The sequence below is a fragment of the Cuculus canorus genome, chromosome 27 (genome assembly GCF_017976375.1).
Source record: "Cuculus canorus isolate bCucCan1 chromosome 27, bCucCan1.pri, whole genome shotgun sequence".
NCBI lineage: Eukaryota > Metazoa > Chordata > Aves > Cuculiformes > Cuculidae > Cuculus > Cuculus canorus.
In genome coordinates this window covers 3,903,483-3,930,671 of record NC_071427.1, presented here as the reverse complement: position 1 = coordinate 3,930,671, position 27,189 = coordinate 3,903,483, and the positions used below count along the sequence as shown (strand labels likewise).

At 45.3% G+C, this 27,189-nt stretch overlaps 1 protein-coding gene across 7 annotated transcripts in view; it reads left to right on the top strand.

Annotated features, from left to right (window-relative positions):
• Nucleotides 1-27,189, top strand: part of DOT1L (DOT1 like histone lysine methyltransferase) — a 70,121-nt gene that overhangs the window by 22,108 nt on the left and 20,824 nt on the right. For 6 of the 7 annotated variants that reach the window (XM_054049890.1, XM_054049889.1, XM_054049888.1 and 3 more), the window contains exons 4-16: nucleotides 322-385; nucleotides 1,901-2,129; nucleotides 6,322-6,416; nucleotides 9,253-9,315; nucleotides 16,241-16,296; nucleotides 18,868-18,947; nucleotides 20,234-20,302; nucleotides 21,863-21,969; nucleotides 22,673-22,714; nucleotides 24,082-24,165; nucleotides 25,021-25,255; nucleotides 25,548-25,661; nucleotides 26,797-26,888. In XM_054049890.1, the coding sequence (XP_053905865.1) occupies nucleotides 322-385; nucleotides 1,901-2,129; nucleotides 6,322-6,416; nucleotides 9,253-9,315; nucleotides 16,241-16,296; nucleotides 18,868-18,947; nucleotides 20,234-20,302; nucleotides 21,863-21,969; nucleotides 22,673-22,714; nucleotides 24,082-24,165; nucleotides 25,021-25,255; nucleotides 25,548-25,661; nucleotides 26,797-26,888 (1,330 nt within the window). Of the gene's footprint in view, nucleotides 1-321; nucleotides 386-1,900; nucleotides 2,130-6,321; nucleotides 6,417-9,252; nucleotides 9,316-16,240; nucleotides 16,297-18,867; nucleotides 18,948-20,233; nucleotides 20,303-21,862; nucleotides 21,970-22,672; nucleotides 22,715-24,081; nucleotides 24,166-25,020; nucleotides 25,256-25,547; nucleotides 25,662-26,796; nucleotides 26,889-27,189 lie in introns of those variants that run through there. The other variant, XM_054049894.1, reaches the window with a different exon arrangement.

The following is a 27,189-nucleotide window of genomic DNA, read 5'->3' as shown; positions in this document are numbered from 1 at the left end:
GTGCAGCTGAGTGTATGGAAAAGGAAGTAATGACTATGAGAATGCAGAACTTTCTAATAAACCATGCTTTGAGTTCAGTTCTTTTTTCTATTAATTAAATGAATATTACTTGTCACGTATCCCTGGTCTAGTGGGGATTTTATTAAAGGAAACTGTGTACAGGGTTCTGAGTATATGAATTTCCGTGCGCTGCAAGAAACAAACCCTAAATAGCCACCTATTTACAGTATGAGATGGCAAAAAAAGCACCAGATTCTACCTTCAAACCTACCTTTTAGGGTTCTGGTTTTAACTGACCCTGTGCTCTTTCTCCCCGCACAGCTTTGAAAGCATGCAGAGGCTTTGTGACAAGTACAACCGAGCCATTGATAGCATTCATCAGTTGGTATGTATTTACCTCGTTACACGCTATTCTCTTTATCAAGCTGGTTTGAATGCGCATACAGCGAATAACGCCCAGAAAGCGGTGACTGCCGTAGCACTGGTTTATGGGTATTCAGCACCTCCATTCTTTTAGGCAGTTAATAAGGCTGGTATTAAACCTTCATCCCCTCTGTTCAGGCAAGGAGTTGGTACAGGAGGGATGTCCTGATAGGAATAAAAGAATAAGGCATTTTTTTTTCTCCTAACAGCAGGTTTGTAAGCTGTTACTGCGCAGCGTGCACTTCTGACACCGTTGTTTCAGCACTTTAAAACAGCTGAGTTACCTTCGGAGGGAAGAGATTTCTCTGCGTTTAGCGTGTGGATGTCTCACAGGGATTTATCATATAGATTTACTTTTGCATGGGGAAATCTGAGGCTTATGCATACTTAAATAATCCATATGAACTCTCTTGTGTATTGTGGAAGTGATCCATGGCTTAGGAATTTCCTTGCTTGCCATTCAATTCAGCCACTCCGTGCTGGGGCTCACTCTGATGGCAAAACCAGAATGTCTTCTTTTCAGACCAATTTAACAAGCTCTTTGGTTCTCTTGCTCCTATAAAAGGTTGAATTGGAGGAAGCAAAACTTGAATACTGAATTAATGTTACTGTTCCGTTTAATTTTGAAAGTATTGGTGGATTTTTTTTCTCTTGCTTGTGGGATTTATTTGAAGCATGCAATATTACAGCAACAAGACTCTTTTGCCAGGCTTTCCTTCACACTGTGGACCTACAACTCCCTAAAGCTTGGGCTTGTTTGGATTCAAGTGTCCTCATGTGTATGTTGGTTAATGCCTAAGAATGTGAAGCTATTCAACACTTACAATCGCTGTCCCAAATGGCAAACGCGATTGGTTTCATTCTCTTCTTGCCATCTGAATCTCAAACAAAGGAATGTTTAGGAGAGATCCTGGAGTTGTCTTGGTTTTGTTTTGTTTTTCCTTGTCCAAGGGAGAGTTAAACATTTTAAACCTAACTTTTATACTTAGGACAGGGTTGTTTTTTTTGAAGAAGAAAGGACCCTTGATTTCCATCTCCTTCCTTCCAGTCCCTGTTTGTGTACATATGGTCCCTCCCATCCTGCAACTCCTGAAAGAAAGTGAATCTGCTCTTATGTTGACATTTCAGTTCAGTGGTGAGCAGTAAACAAAAGATGAATGAACAAACTTTACACCTACTCCAACTATACTCAGTATTAAGCTTTATGGTGACTATTGCCTTTTACATCTCTTTGATTTCCCCTTCCCGGCCTGTTTCCAGAAGGGACATTTGAAATTGCCCATTAGTTGAGGTGAAGCAAAGCATAGAACAATTGGCGTTGGCTGATTTCTTTAGTATCGTTGACTGTTTTTATCTTTACAGAGGGAAAAAAGAGGAGGTGGGAGGGCATTCTTTTCATTTCCACGCAGGCTTGTGTTGATGACATTTCCTTGTCCTCACACTGTGTTCTTCTCTCCTTCCCTCTCTTTGTCTTTAGTGGAAGGGAACCACCCAACCGATGAAGCTGAACACTCGTCCCTCCAACGGGCTGCTCCGGCACATCCTGCAGCAAGTGTACAACCACTCGGTGACTGATCCAGAGAAACTGAACAACTATGAGCCCTTTTCCCCAGAAGTTTACGGAGAAACTTCCTTTGACTTAGTGGCCCAAATGATAGATGAAATTAAAATGACAGAGGATGATCTCTTTGTTGACTTGGGCAGTGGTAAGTGACCAGGAACTCCTGTAGGTTTTCTTTTTCTTTTTTTGCTCTTTTTCCTTCTTTAAAAAAAAAACCTAAACAAAACAAAGTGAAATTCATATTTGGAAAGTAAAGCAGGACTGAGGATTGTGTTACAGAATAAGCACCTTTTCTTAGATAATCCCCAGTGATGCTCCTGCTGTTTATGACAAGATTAAATAGACCCAACAGACGTCCCAGACGTCCTTCCTGGTGGTGTTACTGAAATGTCGGCCTGCAAATACTATAAACCCTCGTTACAGAAAACTCTTGGTTTCTATTGCTATTGGTTGACACACTTAGAAAGAAGAAACAATATTAAAAATGATGCTTGAAAGATAACAATAGCTGCTGATTTGTAAAAATTTGTCTGTTTTCACTGGATTCAGTTAATGCCCTTCATATCCAAACATGTGAACGCGATGTGGTCAGCAGGAGCAGGAAGGGAATCATCCCACTGTACTTGGCGCTGTTGGGGCCACACCTAATCCTGGGTTCAGTTTTGGGCTTTCACTCCAGGAAGGATGTTGAGGGGCTGGAGCGCATCCAGAGAAAGGAATGGAGCTGGGGAAGGGGCTGGAGAACTGGCAGCAGCTGAGGACCTGGGGCTGTTTAGTTTGGAGAAGAGGAGGCTGAGGGGAGACCTCATCACTGTCTACAGCTCCTTCATAAGTAGGTTGGAACGAGGTGGGTGCTGGGCTCTTCTCCCACCTAGTTTAGGTTGGGTACTAGGAAAAATTTCTTTACTGGAAGGGTTTATCAAGCCCTGGCAGAGGCTGCCCAGGGCAAAGGTGGAGCCTCCATCCATGGAGGGGCTCAAAAAGTGTGTGGCTGTGGCAGTTTGAGCCATGGTTTAGTAGGGATGGTGGTGTTGGGCTGACAGTTGGACTGGATAAGCTCAGAGGTCTTTTCCAACCTTAACAATTCTGTGATTCTATGATTCTTATGACTGCTACCATCAGAAATAACATTAGATGTTTCTTGCTAACCTCCCTGCTTGAGGAGGGAGATGGACCAATAATAAAAACTAAAGTCTAAAAAGCCTGTGTGAAAGGAATGGTTTAAATCCAGAAGCCTTTGACTTTTGATGTTTTGAGCACCGAAGCAATTAAACCCAGAACGGAATTGTTGATTTTATACTAAAGGAACAAACTTTTTGTAACCATTGCAGTATCAAGGGCAGTGTAAATGAAAACACACTTCTGTTTTTTCTCTCGGTAAATCTAATGCTGTTCCAATACTTCCATGCATAGAGCAGCAGCTGAACAGCAGGGCTAAACCCCACTAGGATGCTGTGGCTGCTGTTAGTGTTCCGTGTGATGCCAGGAAGATGTTGCTCATTGCAGAAGGACTTTATGGAGCCATGCATCATCATTAGGCAAATAGAAATTACAGTACCGTAAAGTCCTTGCAAAAAGAAAAGCCAAAACCAGACGAGATTAATAATGTCTGATGCTGTATCATGTGATATCTGACAATGCAGCGTGTTGTTGATTGTCTGTTTAGAATCGTGGAATGCTTTGGGTTGGAAAGGACCTTAAAGCCCATCCAGTTCCACCCCACTGCCATGGGCAGGGACACCTCCCACTGGATCAGGGGCTCCAAGCCCCATCCAACCTGGCCTGGAACCCCTCCAGGGATGGGGCAGCCACAGCTTCCGTGGGCAACCTGTTCCAGGGCCTCCCCACCCTTATCGTGAAGAATTTCGTCCTATTTAATCTTTGTACATCTTGTGCTTCATAAATAAGAGACAGCAAAACAGCTCTATCTCAGATCTTTAATTGTCCATATTTTCCCTCTGCAGAAATTGTTCATCTGTATCTGCATGTGTATAAAATAGGCATTTGTATGCAAAGTGGGAATTGGCAAAAAGGCCCCAAAACCAACCAAAAAAACATGATTAACACCCCCCCTGTCTGTGGCTCTCATTGTGCCAAACAGCGCTACAGCGGTAACGGTTTAAACGCGGGAATTCCACCCCTCCAATTACCGGGGTTGCTTCCCGCCGGCAGGCAGTGAAATGGAAAACAGCAATATGTTTGCTGTGCGAATGGGCCGTCCTCCTGGAGTCGCTCCTGGTTCCCATGCGGTCATCTGCAGAGTGATTAAGTGAGGTGGTGAGATGGGAATGCATTTTGTGTTCGTCATAGACAAAAAGCGATGCATCAGTCAACTCCTGATCATACCGGGTGTTGTAATAAAACCCTCAGTGACTGCCAGAACAAACATGGAGTGACATTACTCTCGTGTGCAAAATTTTGCTCGTACAGAGAGAAATTGGGTGAATATTTTCCCTTCTTTAACATAAGCTGGGGTGGAGAGGGAATGCGTTCAGGCAAGGTGTAGAAATGGCAGGTAGTTACTGCTGGGAGCACCTGATGGAAGCGGAGTTTGGGGTGACGGGAAGTTGATGTGGTTTTAAGCAATACTGAGTACTGCCAGTGTAGTGGAAGCTTCTGAAGTTTTGAGTGTTGAACCCTGTAATATTTTCTAAAGTAATATTCTAAAATAGAATCACAGAATCATTAAGGTTGGAAAAGCCCTCTAAGCTCATTCAGTCCAACCGTCAGCCCAACACCCCCATCCCTACTAAACCATGGCCCAAAGTGGCCATGGTCACACACTTTTTGCACCCCTCCAGGGGTGGAGACTCCACCCCTGCCCTGGGCAGCCTCTGCCAGGGCTTTACCACTCTTTCAAAAGAGAATTTGTTCCCAATATCCAATCTAAACCTCCCCTGGTGCAACTTCAGGCCGTTTCCTCTCATTGTATCATTTGTTACCCACCTCATTCCAACCTCCTTTCTGGGAGCTGCAGAGAGCAATGAGTTCTCCCCTCAGCCTCCTCTTCTCTAGGCTAAGCAGCTCCAGGTCCCCCAGATGCTTCCAGAACCCCTCTTCTCCAGACCCTTCCCTGCTCCATTCCCTTCTCTGGATGTGCTCCAGCCCCTCAATGTCCTTCTTGGAATGAGGGGCCCCAAACTGAACCCAGGATTTGAGGTGCGGCCTCACCAACGCTTAGTCCCGGGGGGCTGATTCCTTTCCTTGCTCCTGCTGGCCACACCAGGGCTGATCCAAAGCAGGATGCTCATGTATCAATAAACTTTACGTGCTCACAGGCTTTGTGCCTCATTTCATGGTGAAAATCGGTACAAATATTGTTGGACTATAATAAACGTCTTAGCCAGTCTTTAAATGAATGGCATAGGTATGTGACCAACAAGTATTTGCTTTAGGATGTGGTAGAGTTAGTCTGTTTGTTCAATTACTTAATTAAATAGCGAATTACAATGTAAAACCTGTGGATTTGTTGGAATGCATGTAAAATTTGTGGGCAAAAGAGTTACAGAGCAGCTATTCTGAAGCCTCTGTGAATTTCTAAAACGGAGCCTGTAGTCATTAATGAATGTAGCTATTAATAATGATCAATATAAAGATTGCTGTGAATGTTTTAGTCTTATGCTGCTATGGTAAAAATTACTCAATATATTGAAAAATGTAAAGCTCAGAACCACAGTGCTTGGAAGCCTTTTGTGTAAAGGGGCTGCAGGAAAGCTGGGGGGGGGGCTCTTAATCAGGGGGGACAGGGATAGGATGAGGGGGAAGGGTTTGGAGCTGAAAGAGGGGAGATTGAGATGAGATCTTAGGGAGAAATGTTTTCCTGTGAGGGTGGGGAGGCCCTGGCCCAGGTTGCCCAGAGCAGTGGCTGCCCCATCCCTGGAGGGGTTCCAGGCCAGGTTGGATGGGGCTTGGAGCCCCTGATCCAGTGGGAGGTGTCCCTGTCCATGGCAGGGGGGGTTGGAACTGGTGGGCTTTAAGGTCCCTTCCAACCTAATCCCTCCCGTGACTCTTAAAAGTGGAATTGCGCTCCTTCCTTTCCAGTTAGGATATAAAGCCTTTTTCCTGAATGCCAGGTTCTTTGTATTTCGCATTTTGTAGGGAAATGGGAATGACTTTGGTAATGGACGTTGCTTCGAATCTGCTTTTCAGTTGGGAGATGGTAGAGTTCCATTCGGAATCACCAGGCGCAACTGAGAGTTGAAATCCTACCATGAAGCCTCATCCCATGGATTACCTATGTTTTTCCTGTCAGCCTTTGCTCGAATTGCTCTCATGTCCCTTTGCGGTGTTTTTTTTACTGAAACCTATTCTCAGATTTGTTTTTCTCTTTCTTGCAGGCGTGGGCCAGGTGGTGCTTCAAGTGGCTGCAGCCACAAACTGCAAACATCACTACGGTGTGGAGAAAGCTGATATTCCAGCCAAATATGCTGAGGTGAGGTGGTTTTCTTTTGAAGGCTAACTCTGTGGTTCAGGGTTATGGTTAAGTGCTGTGCAGGAAGTAAAGCAGAGTTTTATTTGAGTTGGCTTTGCTTCCTGAGTCAGTAAGGCCTGGAGCACTGCGGTCTTGGGGAGAGAAGGGTATGTCTGGACGCTTCCGGAGAGCATAGAAGGAGCTTTAGGGTATTTCTGAGATGATTTTAGGACCAAGAGTTGTGAAGTTGTTTTAACAGTAGTGGTGGAGGACCTATTCAAAAGGAACCGTGATCTAAGCTTCACCTCAACGCCCGCAATCATTCCGAGTCTGAAATGACTCTAATACAGGGCTTCTAGAGACCATGGCATTAAGCAGATCTAGGAATGAATTCACCAAACAACTATTTCTTAAAGGTTTTAAAGGCTATGTTGCTGTTTACAGTAGTGATGCCCCTTTTTGGTGTCCTAAAGCTGAAATTCAGCTCAGTTACTAAAGTGTTACACACTAATCGATGAGGCCAATGTCGGGTATCTGGTTAACGGCTGCTTAGTAGGCACTGAAATGAAGTTGTACTATAAAAAACCATAATGTTTAGTCAGGCAGGCAGTTTTCTTTACGCTTCTCATTCTGTGCCAATGGGGACACACAAAGCTAATCAGTTCCAAGGCAAACCTGGGAGGCAAGTGAGCTACAAGCAAACAATAAAAGTCAGTCATGCCTTACCATGAGAAGTTTACTTTCTTTAGTAGACTGCACAGAAACTTACTCCTCCGTGTTGTTAAAACAAGCTGACTCAGTTTGTGAGAAAACTGCACCTCATGAGGGGCAAAAGTGAAAATCCTTGATCTTCCTTTAGTGGGGTGGGCAAAAATGCATAAAGACAGAAGTGAAGAGGATCAGACAGGAATCTTAAAAATCCATTTTCTTCTCTCTTCTATGACCCAGAGGAAATTTCCAGCTGGAGCACGCTTTGCACTCCCCCTGCGTGAGCGTTTGGTTTCGTGGGGGAGTCACTTGCAAGGCCTGACCTCCTGTCTGCATTTGCTATCAAAGTGTTAAAGAGGGAAAGTGAAATTCTTGCTTTCACCCGTACCCCTTCCTGTCATTGTGCAAACACAAGGCTTTAGCAAAAACGGTTAGCAAACAAAAAATTACCCATAAATTGAATATTAGGAGTATTAACTCATAGAGTATCTTCAGTTTGACACCAGGGTTGCATAAGATCACTCGGTGAGCAAAATACACTGCGTTATTTTTCTGGCTACAGACAATGTTCCATCAAAATTAACTCCCCAGTGTCAGAATGTGTGAGACTGCTTGCGTGCAGCTCATCTCGTTGTGCGGTCCGTAATGGAGCAGTTTTCTTCCTCATCTCTGACAAGTGCTTGTGGAAGGGATTGGATTAAGTTTCTGGTTAAGATTGGCGGCGCATCTCTGGTTACTGCGGTAGTTAACACAGGTGGCTCTGAAAAGCTTCAGCTAAAGAGGAAGAACATTACGGGTTTGTTTTACTGAGGTTGTCCTAAAATGAAAATGTAAGTTCACACAATGTATGAAAATACTGAAGGTTCTTGGGAGTTATCCCATTGAGCCTTGGAGTGCTTTTGAGATGGAAAGAGCTTAAAGCACATCTGTCAACACACTGTTTTATTGACTTGCTGACCGAGGTCTCCACCATCTCCAAGTGGTCAGCAAAGCCAGAATTCCTGCTGAGCTTTTCTCCCTTAATTCCTTTCCCTGCTACCTCCAGATTTGGGCCCTCCCATACGTGGAATCAAATCCTAAAGATCAGAAGGGTTTTTTTAGTCCTCCAAAATGCTTGAATTTCATTTTCAGAGATGGGGAATAGGGGCAGCTGGACCCTCACTGCTGCTCTAAACTAATGGCCTGTGCTGCTCATCGTCAGTTTGTGTGCTTAAATGGGGTTGACAGGAAAGCTGGGGAGGGGCTCTGAATCAGGGAGTGCAGGGATAGGATGAGAGGGAACGGTTTTTGGCTGAAAGAGGGGAGATTGAGATGAGATGTTAGGAATAAATGTTTTCCTGTGAGGGTGGGGACACCCTGGCCCAGGTTGCCCAGAGCAGTGGTGGCTGCCCCATCCCTGGAGGGGTTCAAGGCCAGGTTGGATGGGGCTTGGAGCCCCTGATCCAGTGGGAGGTGTCCCTGCCCATGGCAGGGGGTGGAACTGGATGGGCTTTGAGGTGCCTTTCAACCCAAAGTATTCCATGATTCAGTGATACAGATGGGGACAAGATTTTATCAATGTGCAGGTGCGTATTTGGGAGGCACCAAGCTTGATATCTGGGCTTTTTGTTTCCTTTCTGTGATATTTGGGCTATGGAAAAACAGTACCAGCCTGGTTGAGTGGCAGCAGTCCTCCCTCCTCTGCAGCACCACTCCCTTTAGATGTAGTTTGAAGCATTCTTCCCAGCTCTTCCTTCCGTTCGCTGCGCAAATGCCTTGCTTTCTGTTTTCTCCTTTACCGTAGCAGACCTGTATTTATCCTGTTCCTTTGCTATCTTGGCTTAGACGGACTGCGTTCAGTGCCTCCTCCTCACTGTGGGATTATACCACAACACAGTAGTTACTTAGGGTTGTGCCATTTTTAGTGCTGAGCAGTGTCAGCTCGGATTGCCGTGCTTAGAATGTTCAACTTTGATTAAAAGGAGAGAGAGAAGATCCCAGCTTTGACTTTGTCCTGGTGAAGCCAAGGCTTTAAGGAAACTAAACCAAACCAGTCAAACGGTTATGGGGCTCCAAGAACACTTGTCAGAGCTGCACCTCCTTTTATTGCCGCATACCTGATAACATAAGATGTCCTAATTGGTGCTTTTGTTTTTCCTCTCTCTTCTAGACGATGGACAGAGAGTTCAGAAAGTGGATGAAATGGTATGGGAAAAAACATGCAGAATACACAGTGAGTGAAATTCAGCTGAAAATCTTTGTGATCCATGCTGATGTACAGAATTTACCAAGTTCTCTTCACCTTTTCACCAGCCAAGCAGCACTGCGAGTCCTATCTGCTCGCTGGCTTTTATTTTGATCCCGAGGATGGTGTTCTCCAAGACATCCTCCCAGGGCCCTCTCTTTGTCCTGCCTGACATGTTGTACGGTGTTATTGGGAAGGCTTTTCAGAAGCTCTTGGAAGATTTATTCTTCTAAAATGTTGTTTTAACTGGAGCTGCCATATGTCTTCTGTTTGTATTAAATCTCCTTTTACTTCCCCTCCTGCTCTCCGTCATGTGGGGTTGTGCTGGGTAGGCTGTTGAATATGGCAGCTCCTCTTTGGGTTTCTAAAATCTCCTGCTAGAAACAAAAGCTGAATCTTTGGCTGTGCAGCAGGTGGGATCCTTTGGGATGGCGGGGGTTTTGGCATTGGGAAGCACATGGATAAAGTTCAGGATTGATGCGAGTGCTGCGAGACTGGAGCAGAAAACTCTGCAGGAATGATTAACAGGATAGAGGGAGGGAAAGGATGGGTTGTAGGCGCAGGAAAGGTGGTGGGTGGTTAGTTCTGACTTGGAAAGGGTTGGAATTAGGTTCTCTGAGGGTGGAGCTGAAGCAGGAGGAGTAAATAGGTCACAGGGCATCTTTCCACTTGGGGCTGGGGATCCATGGTGAAATAGCATTCCCTTTCCTCCAAATGTTACTTAATAATTATGGATGTGTGTCCACTTGGTAATGATAATGTGAAGTACGTGCAGAGTCATATGCTGTCCTGCACCATTCCTTCCCTTTTTCCTTTTCTCCCTCTTTTTAAATGTCATTAGGAAGACCTGCTCCCTCTTTAATCACTTCCAGTGAGGAAGTGCCTGTAACGATAGTACAACAGGGAGCCGCTGGGAGTTTGGAAATACATCTTTTTCTTTTTCTCCTACTACTTTCCTGTGGTCACGGAAGAGGCTGGATGGATCCGGGTTGTTCCCTAATCGCCCAGAGAATCTGAATCACTCTTTCCTGCTTGGAAGTTGAAGCTAGCGATAGGCACTGTGGTGTGAGCAAGTGTTTGGGGAACAAGTGCTTCATTTTCCTGCGGTACAGAGCCACTGTGGCTGTGTTACTGGAATGGTTTGAACCACACAGATTTCAGTGTTCCAGCGGTGTGGGATTCAGTGGCGGATTGTAGATGGCCATCCTTTATTTCCCAATTTTCTGCATCTCCTGGGATCCCTGGTGCTCTTTAGAGGCATTATCCAAATGCCCCAACTTTCCCTTTAGGAAGCAGGTGATGGCACCTCTGCCTCCATGCACTTTCTTCCTGAAATGCCGTTACTGCACGGTGCAATTCCCTTCCAAGGGTGCTGGGCCTGCCGTGGGACTGGTTTGCAGCAGGATTGATACCAGGCTGCTAATTCTTTCCTGCTGTGGAAACACTGTGAACGCTTTACTTTTCATGAAGTGGCCATATGGCATTTTTCCATTGTGTCACCCAGCTGGCATCACATGAAAGGGATCGTTACTGAAGATACTCTGCTTATGAGCTGTGTAATTTAAAGAATAGGATAGGAACTTGGACTGAAATATTGAAAGCATATTGATTGCTGTAGGCAGCGAGCAGTTCCATATTGTGCATTCCAAGCAGCAGAGTCTGGTGCTATATTGAAACCAAGCTGCTTATTTTTCACTAGATTCTTTGGCTTTTATAATTCTGTTTTCTGCAAAGTGTTTAGAGTAAAATTTCTCTTCAGTATGCAGTCTGCTTTGCTGGGAAGAGCTGAACAGTTCTTGTCTTAAGGAAAGGTGGTTTTCGATCATCTTGTGGTGATGCTTGAAGATAGATTTTGGTCTCTTACACGTTGACACGCAGGGCAGGTTTTATGTAGGTTTTCTTGCTTCATCAAACATCCTCGGCTTACATTTGCATTGTTTTGCCAAACTGTATGTTTTCTTTAGTAACTCCTTATACAGCATCTTCTATAGGTGATGATCATCAAGCAGAGAGCAAGCTTGTCTCTCAGTGGAGCTAGAAGACACTGGAAGGCATAGAATTAAAAGTCTGGTATCTTTATCTTCCTGGAAAACAACTCTGTCCCTGCAAAACGCTTGCTGAGGTCCCAAAATTCCGAATGTTGGAGACAAAATAAGCGCAAATTGAAATATTGTGTCATCAGCAGAGCTTTAACTGGTGAATTCCACTCTAATGTTATAGGCAGTCATATAAGAAATAAATATTTTGAGATGAATAACGTGTTGGAGGAGGGACGCTTGGCAGAAGTTCAGTGGGAAGAAGTCTCAGATCCCACCTGCAGCTTTGTCTGAACAATGTGCTCAGTGGTTTTGAATTCATGTACGTAACAGCTGCTTTGCTGTAAAAGTAAGATTTGTGGGACATAAGGCAGCAATAAATCCTGGAGCTGGGCCTGCAGGGTTATGCTGTGGTATTTTTTTAACAGCCAAGAGCCCAGGACAGCTCTAGGCTCAAATGGAGTTTTGATTTCTCACCGAAAGCGATCTGCTTGCTCTAAATTTTGTCTTTTCGTTTGTGCTGTTTTGGAGAGGCAGCAATTGATTGCCCTTTGCAGCTCTGCAATCATCAGATCCACTTGCTCACCTTCCCCACCGGAATATTCTTGTTACTGCTGGAAATTCTGAGCCTGGACACATCGATTCTGATGAGCAAGGTCCAGTGACAACATCTAAAATAAACCCTGATAGTCCAGGTGTATTTCCTTTCTGGTTTGTCCACAGTCGTAAAAGAAGTCTCTCTTGAGAAATGGTTCATAAGCACTGACATAGATGCAGATCTTGTTAGTAAAACAAAACATCCTCGTGCAGTCACTGTCAGGTGATGATTAAAGTTCTCCAGGAGCTAGTGGCCAGGTGTCCTGAGGCATATTGGATGCTGAAGGCTTCTGCAAAGCTCCAGCTGCCAGGAACTGGTCATCGCTGCTGCTTTAGAGTGGGAAGATGCATTTGAGGTGAGAGGAGTTGGGAGAAGGGTTGCTCATCATACGTTGACTTGCAAGGTCCTGATCTCCAGCCAATGTAGGTAATTGTATCTCATAATGTTAGAAGAATCTTAGAATCACCAGGTTGGAAAGGACCCACCGGATCATCGAGTCCAACCATTCCTAACACTCCCTTAAACCATGTCCCTAAGCACTTCATCCACCCGTTCCTTAAACACCTCCAGGGAAGGCGACTCGACCCCCTCCCTGGGCAGCTGTTCCAGTGCCCAATGACCCTTTCTGTGAAGAATTTTTTTCTGATATCACGCTTGGACCTTCCCTGACGGAGCTTCAGGCCATTCCCCCTTGTCCTGTCCTCTGTCCCTTGGGAGAAGAGCCCAGCTCCCTTCTCTCCACAACCTCCTTTCAGGTAGTTGTAGAGAGCAATAAGGTCTCCCCTCAGCCTCCTCTTCTCCAGGCTAAACACCCCCAGCTCTCTCAGCCGCTCCTCGTCAGACGTTCTCCAGCCCCTCACCAGCTTCGTTGCTCTTCTCTGGACACGCTCCAGAGCCTCAACATCCTTCTTGTGGTGAGGGGCCAGAATTGAACACAGTACTCAAGGTGCGGTCTCACCAGTGCTGAGTACAGAAGGAGAATCGCCTCCCTGGCCCTGCTGGTGACCCCATTTCTGATCCAAGCCAAGATGCCATTGGCCTTCTTGGCCCCCTGGGCACACTGCTGGCTCATGGTCAGTTGGTTGTCAACCATTACCCCCAGGTCCTTCTCCTCCGTGCAGCTCTCCAGCCACTCTTCCCCCAGTCTGTAGCGCTGCACAGGGTTGTTGTGCCCCAAGTGCAGGACCCGGCGTTTGGCCTTGTTGAACCTCATGCCATTGGCCTCGGCCCAGCGGTCCAGCCTGTTATTTGAAATTGCATTTCAGTTTAAATGATGAGCTGTTCAATCTCATGATTGTAATTGAAATAAAAAACAGGGGAGTAACATTTTCTGATAAGAATCTGTCTTAGTTTTTAGAGCCAGCTGCTGTGTTTCAACTTGCTATAAGCATTTACATCCTGGTGTATGGTTGTTGATGTCCGATAGCTGATCAGTTAGAATAACCACGTTCTTTGCTAGTTCTCTCGTCTGCATTCAGGAGGAACGCATTCTTCATCGTCAGCTGCTTCAGCTTTTTGGACCAGAATGTCTCACTTCCAACGCATCTCACTGTTTCAACTCCTTTCATCTTCTTGTTTCCCTTCCCATGGAACTGAGAAGTTTCCAAGATAGCCTTCCACCATTCTTCTCAAGAAAACTGTTGTCTGAAGAGAACAGGAGGCTTTTCTAAGGTCATTAGGCCTAGATAATTAGTGAGTCTTTCTTGGGGAATTGCTGCACATGTGCAGCCATCACATTAAAAAGCGGCATGGCAATTAAGAGGCAGATGGGTTTTCATGGTTTCTAACTGTAAATGTCCTCATGTGGCCTCAAAATCAGAGCTGTCTCCAGGTATCTGGGGCACAGTGCTGGGATTGCTGTGCAGCAGAAAGTGCTGAAGTACCCTTCTGGGTCGCCCTTGAAGAGAGGTTTTTGGTGTGTCCTCAGGGCCTGCTGCCTCTTGCGCTCTTCTGCGACGGGAAGGAGTTCTTCCAGGGTTGGAGTTGGTCTCTGTGAGCGAAGCTGGTGGTACCTGCAGTCCCACATCAGCCTTGTGCTGAAGGGCAGGATTTGGTTTGGTTTTGTTTACTCAGGGTTATTATAATGGAGTATCTTCCTCTGCTCCATAAATGCTTGATTTGGAAATCACTTCTAAGCCTTCGCAGTCAGAACAGAGACGAGCAGTGCTGAAGGCAGGGAGTTTGGCTGGGTGGACATCGCTGGCGCACGGGCTGTCTGCTCCGAGGAAACCTCGGTAGCTCTGACAGCTGAAGATGCTCCGTGATTCAGCCCCGAAGGGTTAGGGGTGATTTTTCTTGCCCATAAATCACTGGAAGTTTGGCTTCTGTAAGCTTTACAAGCTTGTCTCTGAGTTCGGGGTGTCCTGCCTGGCTTGTTTTCCTGAAAGTCTCTGTTCTCAGCAAAAGCAGAGTGATTTGTGGAGGAGTTTCGTTCTCTCCTCTTGCCTGATTCCAGCTGCTGGTTTGTGGGGATAACCGACAGCACCTGCGCTTAGAAACGACCGTTGCTTTGCAGCGCCCTGCAGCTGAGGAAAGGGCAAGGTAGCTGTTTGTCCCAGATATTTTTGAATGCCCTGTTTCAGCGGGAAACTCGATGTGTTTTGGTATTTGAAAAACCCTCCAAACGTCCCCTGTGGCTTTGAAATGATGCCACGTTTTGGAGGTTTGGATTCGTGCCTTCGGTTATTTTTGAAAAGAACAGGGACCTAAAAATAACCCGTGTGTACTTTTCCAGGCAGAAACGACTGGTTTTTGTGAGCCAAGTGTTTGCAGGGAGTGAGGCAATTCTGCCTGTGAATTTATGGCTTTGTGTAGCCGGTCAAACAGCGTTACCAGAGAGACTCCCAGGCCAGCGCTGGGGCGAGAACGGAGCTCTCCTCTGCGGCAGAGGGCCTTGACCTTCATAAACTGTTGCTCTGCTACGTGATGAATGCACACCCGCTGGCGTGGACCTCTTGTTGCATCCCCCAGGCGCTGGCCTGCCGGTTTCCTTTGAGTTAGAGTTACAGGAATTGAACCCTGTAACTCGATTTCTGCAGGCTCTGTGGAGCAAATTGATCTGTTTGAAAAACCTGAATAAAAACCTGTTTTGGCTTCTAAATTTAGAAACGATGCAGACTGGCAGCTCTCTCAAGCGGATTTCACTGAGCTAATTATCCTTTTAGATAAAGCACATCTCTTGCATTGTCTAATCAGATGAAAATATCTGCATTACAGATGGTCCCTTCCATTCATTATTCACTAAGGAGATTAAGTTTCGCAGAGAGAGGAGGAAAGCGATGGGGGTGGGAACAGTGGTGGGAAGAGATTGAGTGCATCCCAGTAGCTGTCACCACTGCTTCGCATGGGTGTGTCACCTTCTTTTTAAACTCAAAGAGGGGAGATTGAGATGAGATCTTAGGAAGAAATGTTTTGCTGTGAGGGTGGGGAGGCCCTGACCCAGGCTGCCCGGAGCAGTGGTGGCTGCCCCATCCTGGCTGGAGGTGTTCCAGGCCAGGTTGGATGGGGCTTGGAGCAACTTATCCAGTGGGAGGTGTCCCTACCTACTGCAAGGAGGTTGGAACTGGATGAGCTTTGAGGTCCCTTCCAAGCCAAACCATTCTGTGTTTCTCCCTATGTGCCCATAATGGACCATGTTCTTCTAGTGGTTTGTCTTCTGCAGCCCTTGGCCAAGAGTCAGCTGGAGCTTCCTTACCGGCTCTTGTTTCACTTTCAAAATTGTTGTAAACCACAGAGCTGACTAGGATTTTGGGTAGATTTTGTTGGATTCCCCATGTCAGTTGATGGGGGAGACTCAACTTTCTTACTTATAGTCCATCATTTATTGGTCGCTGCTCCCTAAATATAGTAGGGGAAGAAACCAGTGGTCGAAGTAGTCAGTCCAACAGATCTTGTACTCTGTTTGGATGTAGCAGACTGCTGATCCAGGAATCACTGTCCTGCTTCCAGAGATGGCTTCTCCATGGAGCACAGCCTTCAGAGGGCATCGGTGATACTCAGAGACCCTTCCCTGTTCATCCCATGGCAGGAGAACAGCTGAGGGTGGGAGCAGAGAGGGAGGAACCTCCCAAGACCCAAGGAACGGGATGGAGCCCTCGGCTGAGCTCTAGGTGCTTCATCTCCATAGTTCCGAAGGACTTCTTGTGGCCTTGTAGTGGTCTCACAGAGTGGGTACAGCGTGTTTGGCCTTCTCTGAAGAAAAAAGCGTTACGGAGCCTAAAGGAACAATGTTAACTCTTGTGTGTGTGTGTGTGGTGTTTCTTTCTGTTCTTTTTTTAAGCTGGAAAGAGGTGACTTCCTCTCAGAAGAATGGAGAGAGAGAATTGCGAACACAAGGTACGGTACAGCGATTGAATGCTGCTTTATGAACTGAATATTTGGGAGTTTGTATCATGGAAATTGGGAGGCTGGCCAGCTTTTTATATAGAATTTCCATAGCAAATACCAAAAGCCTGTCTGCCAACTTTTATATTGGCCTCTTTAGGTTCTGTGTTCTGACTAGAAGAATGGCTTTAAATGCACGTCCTGTGATATTACACGCGAGGGTGTATCCAAGATAAACGCTGGTTACACAGAGAAGTGTAAACCTCTGTTTTGCGTAGCCTTGTAGTTGGTGGCAGTGATTCGAGCACAACGCTGGTGACTTTGGCTATTGGTGCAAACAGCTGAGTTCGCTTTCCATTTAAACGTAAAAAGCCAAAGACCCGAGTGAGTCTGTTCCAACTGAAATTGGGAATTCATTTCCGCTGGTTGTCTTGAAGATTTATTTTTCTGAAGATCTATGCAGAGGGTTAGATGCCTTTCTGATGGCAGGAAAAAGAGAGTAAATTTATTAAAGCAATAAAATATTCTGTGTTTTTAAGGGCTTTACGTTCTTTCAGCGTTAAGGGAAGGAAAAAAAAGTTTTTATATGACCTCCTGGGCCACCCTGTTAGATGGGGAATGGGAGACAGTTGGTAGAAGGCTTTCAGGGCTTCCAAGACACCGCTTTAAGAACACCCCATCATGAAGTGGGGTGACTTTTGCATTATTATATATCTGGCTTAAACTCCTGGAGCGCGTTTTAGTTTGTGGACAGGCTTGTCCCAGCCTTGCAGCATAGCAAGGTTTTGCTTTGTTGCACGCTGTTCCGAATGCATGTTCCTTTGCTGGCTGTGCTACTTGCCTCAGAACGCATTTATTTTTTGATTTTTAGCTGCTATCTGTGTGCAGAAACGCTGGTCAGTATTGTTTTTATCCAGTATCGTGCCAACTGATCCACAGCCACCTTGCTCTCTGATCCAAAAGAAGGAGTTGTTTTTTTTGCTCCCAGCTGTTAGGAGTTTGTGCTTGTTCTGAACGTGCCAACCGTTCGGTGTCTGCTCTGCAGATCGTCTGATGGCTTCACGTCGGAGCCGCCCGATCGTAGGTCCTAGCGTTGCTCTTCCCATGAGTGGGGAGCCAGGCTTGGAGGAGGAGGAGAGAGCGTGATTCTCCCCACCCCGGGGCTGTGCGGCACGCAGTATTCCTGGACATCGCTTGTACAGCCCGACGTGCTGAAACCAAGGTGGATGGGGGGCTCCTCTGCCTCCATCACATGCTGACAAAACCCTCTGCCAAAATGAACGCTTAAAAACCGAAATACCTGGCGAGCGATGGCTTTTTCCTCTCCTGGGTGTTTTCTAGTCTCGTTACTATGCTTGGCTCTTTTGCAGGGCCTCTTTTTTGGCATATGGTGGGAAGGAGAAGGAAGAAACTCCTGCTCGCCTTTCTTGCCAGGCAGGGTTTCCCAAATTTCCAAGAGCAAGGCAAAGCAAGAATGATTTTTTTTTTTCTTGGCATAGAAACGTTTTTCTTTTAATTCATTTGTGTTTTTTAATAGCTTTGGCTGCCGCTCTTAAACTCAGTGTCCTTGTCGAGCACGTTCTGTGTGTGTAGGCACTAGGAAGGGGGGGAGTCAAACAGACCCCTTGTAAAGAAAGCAGTTCTTCATGTTGGAACAGTTTGCCACAATGGTTTTCACAGTTCACGTGTGCAGAGCGCTCTCCGGCCTCCCGGAGATGTTGAGTGCTCTGATTGCGATTGAGTAGGAAATGGGCATCGGAGACAAATAGACTGGCCCAGGCTCTTAAAAATAAAGGAGTATTTCTTTGAATTGTGATGTGTTCCATTCCTTTTGCCGTTCCTTTTGCCGTTCGTGTGATTCTCCTTATATGCAGGGTTTTTGTTTCCTGTCTTTTTTTTTTTTTTTTCACGAATAAACCCCCCTCATCAGATTTTTTAACCCAGAGAGAAAGATGCAAACCCTCTGGTGTGGGTTAGGGTGAAGTGCTGGGTTAGGAGAGGGAGAACAAGCTGAGAGATGTCAACTGCCTTCTTGCGTTATGGGGGAATTCCGAGCTAGAAGAGAATAAAAATACATATAATATATATAATTATATATTGAAGGAACGGAATGAAATGTGAAGAAGGAACGGGATGAAATGTGTCTCTATTGTTGGAGTCTCTATGTGTTGGAGTCCTGTTTTTCATGTGTGAGTTAACTACCATGTGTTGGTAGTTGCTGTGTTGATGTTTGATCTCGCTGTGGCAGAGGGATGAAAACATTTTGCACGTTGTTTTTATGTCGAAACTCAGCCGTGTGCGTAGGGACTGTCAGAGCACGACGCCTTTACGCCTGTTTAGATGCGAGTATGTGGGCAGCGCCTGCGAACGGTGAGGAGCGAGGGACTGGTTTGTGTCGCTACGTAAGGAGAAAGCGGTTTGTTAGGTGGAAGGAGCTGTGTTGTCAGGGTCAAGTGAGGTGTCTCGGTTTCCTAAGTGGCCGTAGAGGGTATAAGCGGCTGCGAGTTGGGACGTACCTGTGTCTGTGTGTACTTGGGTGCCCTTTGCCTCTCCCTCTTTAATAACGAGACCGTTATCTTGCAGTGTTATTTTTGTGAATAACTTTGCCTTTGGTCCTGAGGTGGATCACCAGCTGAAGGAGCGATTTGCAAACATGAAGGAAGGTAACGAATCCAACTTCAACAACCCTTTTTCCATTCTTTCCTGCTTCCTGGGGGAGCTGGTGGTGGTGAGGGCTGGGGTTACAGGTTGATGGCATTCATTCCGTGCCTTGTGGGTGGGCATCTGCACCCCAGTGGTTATTTCTTGGGCTCTTTACTTTCTGTCTGAGCTGCCCGATTCCTTGGAGGCAGCTTTGCCTTGCGAGGGCTCTCTGGGGCGGGAGGAACTGCTGGTCCTTTCTTCTCTGTCATGGTAGCCAACTAAAGACCCAAGGGCCAAGACTGCAAAGCCTCCTGACCATATAGGCGTAGCTTTGTACACCCAGTTTCTCTCACTGCAGACTGAATTCGGTTACCGGATTCTTCTATTTAACGTTGTCTGGGTGTTAACTGGGAAATGTTAAAACGGGGACACGGCCACAGGGTGTCTGGAGTGCTTCTGAAGAAGCTGCATTGCAGACACCAGTGATGGGGCTGCCCAGTAACCCTGCTGCGGCCCTTACGTAGCCCGAGGTGCCTTTTCTTCCCTCTTTAACCACTTGGATAAGTAACAATTTATTTGGTTATGGCAGAAATTACATTAACAAGTATTTCTGAAAAGAAAAATGCGTGGCATAAATAAACTGCGGTGTCCCGGAGTACAGCTTTGTGCTGGAGTAAATAATGTAACTTCTGGGCACTGTCACAAAGTGTAAAACCCCGGGACGTCAGCTGCCCTCTCCAATTTTAGTGGTTGAGCCTTTATTTAGTTTAAAAAACCCTTTTGTTTAGTGGTGGTTTGAGACAACAACAGGGTGAGGAAGGATCAGGAGCTCTTTAGGAAGTGAAGAAACCCCAATTCTCTCCCTAGAAGATGCTCGAGCTCTGGGTCTTGGGCTGAATGACAGCAGAGAGCTGTGAGATGGAGATAAGTGTTCCTTTATATAAAAGCACTTTGGGGATTTGGGTTTGACAGACGCTGACTAGGAATGAGATAGCAGTGTTCCTAGTGGACGTTTCTATGGATTGCCACTGAGAATCCATGCGTTCTTTTGTTTGGAAGGGTTTTAAGATCTCATTTGAAAGTGATCCTTGAGGTGTCACCTCATAGCCAGTGGGACAAATAGACCGACTTTCTTGGATGCTGTCAGGATGAGCCTTAATGAATTTCTTTTTTGTAATGATACACCAGTGATGGTTCTCCTAGAGCTTCTCCTTAGGGCTCTGTTCTGGGTTATATTTAGTAAGGAATCATTTTGAGAAGGAACAGTGGTAGCTGACCTTGCTTTTCTTTTTTCTTTGTTTTCCAGGTGGGAGAATTGTGTCTTCAAAACCTTTTGCACCTCTGAATTTTAGAATTAACAGTCGAAACTTGAGTGGTATGATCGCCTTTTTTATTGTTCATTACAATGACGGTGTGTTCGTTATCTGAACATGTCTGTAGTGGTTTGTGTTGCTCTTTAAAAAAGTGTGAGGAACTAGAAACACGCTGTTGTATTTTTATAGCATTCATATCCTGGTGATGTGTATTTAAAATCAAACAAACAATGAAAGCTCACGCAACACTGGAACAAACACTCGTTTTGTGGGGTTCATCCTGCTGAGTTCTAATGTCTACGATGTCAATATTTCCTTGGGCACCTTTTGTAGCTGAAGAGAAATAAGGTGTTTCAGGGCTGTGATTCATTTCTTTAGCTACCAAGAGCTGCCGGGACTTGCTTGTGTGCAAGTTCCTTGTACCGTAACTGTCTACATTTGGCCAGGGAAATCCCACCAGTCATGAATGTTTCACTTCTAAGCCTCACAAATCAACTTCAAATGCCTTGTAACCTGATCGAACAGACCCATCCCATAAACACCTGGTTGCTGTGTCTATTTTATTGCCAACAAAGCTTTGTGGTGTTCTTTGCAGAATGCAGTAGACTCACTATTTGCCAATGTCCTTTGCAGTGTGAACTGCAGGTTAACGGGGTTTTGAGATTCCAAACGCCCTGTTTTGGGTTTGCTTCTGGCCTTTTTTCAATTTATACTCTTGCAATCTTTCAAAGATTGCAAAGATTTCAAAGCAAAGGGAAGATCCAGGCTGGGTTTTGTACATTTTTACTGTGTCCGGCGCAAAACACTCCCTAAATTTAAAAAATATCCTCCTCCTGCAAAATGACGAGTAACGTACCAAGGTACAAATCTCAAGCTGTGTCTTCTGTTTTTGGCTTGACATTCATGGTAAACTGCTTCTCAAGAATAGTCATTTGAATACTGTCATTAAGGCACTGAAATAGCGCTGTCGTGGGTTATTTTTACTCAGCTTGAATTAGAAGCACAGAATCGTTAAGGTTGGAAAAGCCCTCTAAGCTCATCCAGTCCAACCATCAGCCAACACCCCCATCCCTACTAATCCATGTCCCAAAGTGCATGGCTTCGCACTTTTTGAACCCTTCCAGGGATGGAGACTCCACCCCTGCCCTGGGCAGCCTCTGCCAGAGCTTTACCACTCTTTCAGTGAAGGAATTTTTCCTGATATCCAATCTAAACCTCCGCTGGTGCAACTTGAGGCCGTTTCTTCTTGTCCTATAACTTGTTATGTGGGAGAAGAGCCCAGCACCCACCTCACTACAGCTTCCTCTCAGGGAACTGTAGAGAGCGATGCAGTCTCCCTCAGCCTCCTCCAGGCTCAAACTGTTGGGAATGTCCTCTGCATCCAACATCCAAATTGCCGTAGAAGGTAGATCTTCAAAATGTCTTCAGTTTTCTGCAGGGTTGATGTAGCAAGAGAGTAAGAAATGGGTTTTTTAAACTTGCTGCAGTGTTTCTTCTGGGATATGTAAGACTTATGTTTTGTTTGGAATATGCTTTTACTGTTGTGTGACTGATTTCAGCTGAGTAAAACTCTTAAGTTTTGAGGAGAACTTTGATTGCTTCTCTTCACTTTCTTCCTTTAGATATTGGCACTATAATGAGAGTTGTGGAGCTATCACCACTGAAAGGGTCTGTGTCCTGGACCGGGAAACCAGTTTCTTACTACCTGCATACTATTGACCGAACCATAGTGAGTATAAACACGAGAACGTACACTATTTGAGTATATGGAATTGTGCAGAGTGGTGCCGCAGCTTCCACACGGACTGAAGACTGTGGGTCTTTAGTTCTTCAGTTTGCTTTGTGGTGTACGAACCACTTCATTCTGTCATAGTCAAGCAGTGAATCTCAATTTTAGTAGAACTTGGAGTTTCTGGCGAACCAGCCAAAGCTCATTAGCAGCGCTGATGCATTCACTGGGTCTTTTCCAGCTGAAGAAAACAGAAACAACCCTGTAAAAACCTACAGTTTGTGGAGAAATAGTTTATTCCCACTCTGAGTGAGACAGTGAGGCTGTTTTTCCCAAGTCCACTGTAGTCTAATAAAGCTTTCGTTAAAGAATAATGCTGCGTGCGGATTTGAGTTGAGTACAAGAGTGAAGTAGCTTCTTTGAAAACCTTTTGCTGAGTGGAGATATGCGACACAAAGCTTTAAAACAAGGATAGGCAGTGGTGGTGATGATATAACCTTGCTGAGGCTTGGATTGCATCCTGCTACATGGTGTTTCTGTGTGGCTAAGAAGAATGAATATAAATGGTTTCTTGATTTGGCTTATCAGAAGAAAACCAGTCAGGATTTCTGTAGTTCTGCATTTGTCTTAAGCTTAATATTTTGTTCTTATGTAGTCGTCTGTCGTGACTTTGGCAATGACTGTTTTATCTTTCTATTTTCAGCTTGAAAACTATTTTTCTAGTCTCAAAAATCCAAAACTCAGGGTAAGTTTCAGTCATTTTCTGTAAAAAACTCAAAGTAATAGAGCAGCCGCCCTGAGGAATTCAGTCACTTGTTAAAGATGTGCAGAACTGATAGAAAATCAGATTTGCTTGATAAGCAAGGAATGTGGGAGTGGGGCTAATTGATGTGAAGCATCGTGTGCCATCAAGCATTAATAGAATCATGTTCAAGAGCCTTCTAATAGAGAATAAATGGGGCAGCGCCAAGATGGTTTTCCCTATGCAAATCTATAAAGAACTATTCCTTCATTAAAGAACTGAAGTTAAAGAAGGAAATGATAGTTTGAGCCTTTCCCAGTGTTCACCTGTGTGAAAATGGAGCTAAAGAGCGCTCACTGATGTTACTTCTGGGATGTGCTATTTGAGGCATGAAATGTGGTGTCAATTGCTGCAGTCTGTGCTGTCACGTATGGAATTACAATGCCGGAGGATTTTTGAGGCAATGCTGGGCTCTATTAATCCAAAACAACTGATGGGGCTGGTATTCCCAGTAAGGGAATTAAGCGAGGCCACTTAATTTAAAACTTCAGGTGAACGTTAGTCTTCAGCGTGACTGGCTTAGGCGGTGTTGGACAGACTAATGGGAGCTTTGAGACTGGGTTTTCAGACTGCTCGATTCAAGCTCAGGAGAAGAATGACTTAGAATCATAGAATAGTTTAGAAGGGACCTTAAAAATCATCTAGTTCCAACCCCCTGCCATGGGCAGAGACGCCTCCCACTGGATCAGGCTGCCCAAGGTTCATCCAACCTGGAAGGTACAAGAAAGGCTTTGGATGAGCTCTTTGAAATGTCCTGTCCTTACTGCCTGGTTGGAAATCGAGCTTAAAAGTTGCTGGTTTTTTTTTTCATCCCCTCCACAGACTGAGCTGAAGCTGAATTTGGTGATGATGAATGGCTTTGCCATTGCAAATCATGTCAGATTTTTGAAGTGATGTAGCAAAACACCAGAATTTGGGGATATAAATAAAGCTATTGAAATGCTTAATATATTTTTTAGCCCAAACCTATAACAGCAGTCTGTGATCTGGGGGAGAAGGGATTACGAAGGGATAGAATAAGGGAAGAGGTTTGGGCTTCATCTCCTTTGCCCCGTGGATGCATGTTTGAAACCCATTGCAGTAGGAAGTGCAGTGCAGAAGGGTGACTGACACTTACCTTCCTTTTCCCACTGAGTGTTGCTTTTTTTTTCCCTCGCTGGTAACGAAAAGTGGTTTTTAATTAGGCATTGTATGGTAAGAGCACGTACACGTGGCTCTTGTAGAGGACTGAGGTGAGAAACAGAGTGGTCTATATTAAAAAGTGATAAATATAGAAGCGAATGATTAATTCTCTTAAAACATTTCTCCAGGAGGAACAAGAGGCAGCTAGACGTCGTCAACAAAGAGAAAATAAGAGCAACACAACTACTCCAACGAAGGTTCAAGAAAACAAGGTGAATGTCCTGCATTTTGTAGAGTAAATGTGTTTTCTTCTTAGCTGTGCATGAACTCATAATCTGTGCCCGCTTGTGTTAGAAAAGCCCCCGTGTTTGTTCGGAACATGTAAACTGTTATTGATGTTGCTGTGGACAAAATACGATGAAGTGTCTTAGTAAAAGCCGCTCTTGAATTGCGTCACTAATTCTGGGGGAAAAAAGGTATTGCAAGATGAAGGGAATAGTTGGGTGCCCACCTGTGCTTACCTTTATCACCAGCCCGCAGAGATTTTCTCGGCCGTAGCTCACTGAAGTGTGCCGAGTCTCTTCTGTGAAGATTCATTTCCTTTTACTTTCAGTTGCATAAGATTGATAGAAATGAGGTGGTGTTCATGCAAATATAAAATATTGAATGTACTTGGACATTTAGTGAAAGTCAGTTGACTGGTATCATAGAGCCATGGAATGGGTTGGGTTGGAAGGCACCGTAAAGCCCGTCCAGTTCCAACGTCACTGCGATGGGCAGGGACACCTCCCACTGGATCAGGGGCTCCAAGCCCCATCCAACCTGGCCTGGAACCCCTCCAGGGATGGGGCAGCCACCACTGCTCTGGGCAACGTGTGAATAATCAACTTCTCTTGGACAACAGTTACAGATTTCCTTTTCTGTAACGAGTAAGTCCAGAAGAGAATTAGCACAACTTCTTGGGTACTGGGGACAGCTTTTATCCCCAGCAAGTCTATTTCACTGGTGAATTATTTAACTACGATGTACCAGTTTTCTTTCATGAAATGCTTAAAGTTAATATTAATCCTTGCTGAAGATGTAGGTAGAAGTGACTAAAGAGCTTTTGGCTTTTAAAAATCCCTTAGGATTCTGGTGCTGAAGAAGAAAAGGCTGGGGCAAATGCTGTTAAAAAGCCATCTCCCTCCAAAGCACGGAAGAAAAAGCTAAGTAAAAAAGGAAGGAAAATGGCAGGCAGAAAGCGAGGACGTCCCAAGAAAATGAACACTGCAAATACAGAGCGCAAGACCAAGAAGAATCAAACTGCACTAGAACTTCTGCATGCTCAAACTGTTTCCCAGACATCTTCATCCTCTCCTCAGGGTGAGTTCAAAGCTGGCAGTGGAAGAAGGCTCTGCCTGGCTCGTGAGCCTACATAAGTAGGATGGTTTGGGTTGGAAGGTACCTTAAAGATCATCCTGTTTCAGCCCCGCTGCCGTGGCCAGGGACACTTTCCACTGGATCAGGTTGCTCAGAGCTTCGTCCAACCTGGACTTGAACCAAATCTTGGAGGTGTTTGTGATGGGAATGAATGGGAAATGTCTGAGGCTCTGAATGCGTTTTTTGGAGGTCGTTCTTTCTTTAGTGCTGAAAGGTTATCTTTGTTTCTCTCTAGATGCATACAAGTCACCTCATAGTCCATATTACCAACTACCTCCTAAAGTGCAACGGCATTCATCTAACCAGCTACTGGTGACGCCTACCCCACCTGCACTACAGAAGCTGCTAGGTGAGACCCTAATATTGTCACTGTCTTTGTCATGGTCACCTCTGCTTTGAAGGCTCTGAACATGCGGTAAATCAAAGGGCTCCTAACAGAGAGCTGCTCTGGAAAGCTTTTCCCCATCTTCTTCCACCTACCCCACTGCTGTTGGCATCACCGTGTTGTCTTTTGCTCGCTGCTGAAGGTGATGGCTTGATCTACATATGGGTTTTGATGTTTTAGCTCTTGTTTGGCACAAAAGGAAATAAGCTTGAGTTTAGCAGGGAGCTGAAATCGCTTTAAACGGAAATGGCTAGCCCGAAATAACAGTATTTTAAACGAAACCATTCTCTTAAACGATACAATCTTGGTGAACACCGCTCTATGTTCTCTGCAAATCGTAGAGAAAAGTAAATGAGGTGCTGCATGAGGTTTTAAGGTCACAAAGGTGATATGGTTGGAAAACATGCTCCACGTCTAAGAGGTGATTTAAGGAAAAACATGGAGGGTGGCTTTTTGGGTCTTCTGGTTCCTCCACGCCCCAAACTGTTTCTGGCCTTTGGCATTGGGCGTAAGCCAGTCTAGAATCATCTGGGAATCTGGCTTTGCGAAGAGAGGGCCTCACTGGGCAGGGGAAGAGGCAGGTTCAGCGTGTGACAGGAGGTAGAAGGACAATGAGAAACAAATGCTTCTTGGACGTAGAGTAAATGTGGGTGTAGAGCTTGTCATCTGTCTTTGTGGAGGTAGGAGTACAGCGAGCCCTGTCTTGTGCTGCTGGGTGAAGCGCTGTGAGCTCGGGGCTGGTTTGGACTCTTACAGCTAATCTTTTATGATTTCTACTTAGAGTGCATTAAAAGCTCTTCAGCTCCTCTGTCATCATGCAAACACCCCATTAGCACCTACGGCTTTCTCTGTAATTTTGCATGCAGTTGTCATGACTTCTAGTCTAAGCAGATAATGGATCCAGGAGTTCAGCTTGCATTAGAAGATGGATTTTCAGCATGCTTTGAATCGATCTTTAATGGCTTGGTCTAACTTGCAGCCCAAATAAACAGCAAGAGAGAGCAAAGCAGGGAGAAGTGTCAAGGGAGCAAAGAGAGGTAAACAGGAGCTTTGCACTGTCTCTCACTCGAAATGTATGATCTCCTCATTTATTTTGCAGACTCTTTTAAGATCCAGTACATGCAGTTCATGGCATACATGAAAACCCCTCAGTATAAAGCAAGTCTGCAACAGTTACTGGAGCAGGAAAAGGTGAGTCTCCGTTTTAAACCTTTCTAAACAAACTTGCCAGACTATCAGATAACCTGGGGAGGAGGTGGGGGGAGGTGGGGGAATGCTGGTGGTTGGTATTCTCTGCACTTAACACCAGTGCTGCACCAGGCAGATTAGAAAGGCTCTACTGGGGTGATGCGAAGGCTGAATGACTCTACCTGAAGATTTTATTGCTAACTCAGTCAGTCTGTGTCCTTAGATTTCCCATCTGCAAAGTGGGAGAGATGCACCTTCCCTCTGGTGCCGCTCCACTTAAGACTTCCTTTTATATTTCTGTGTT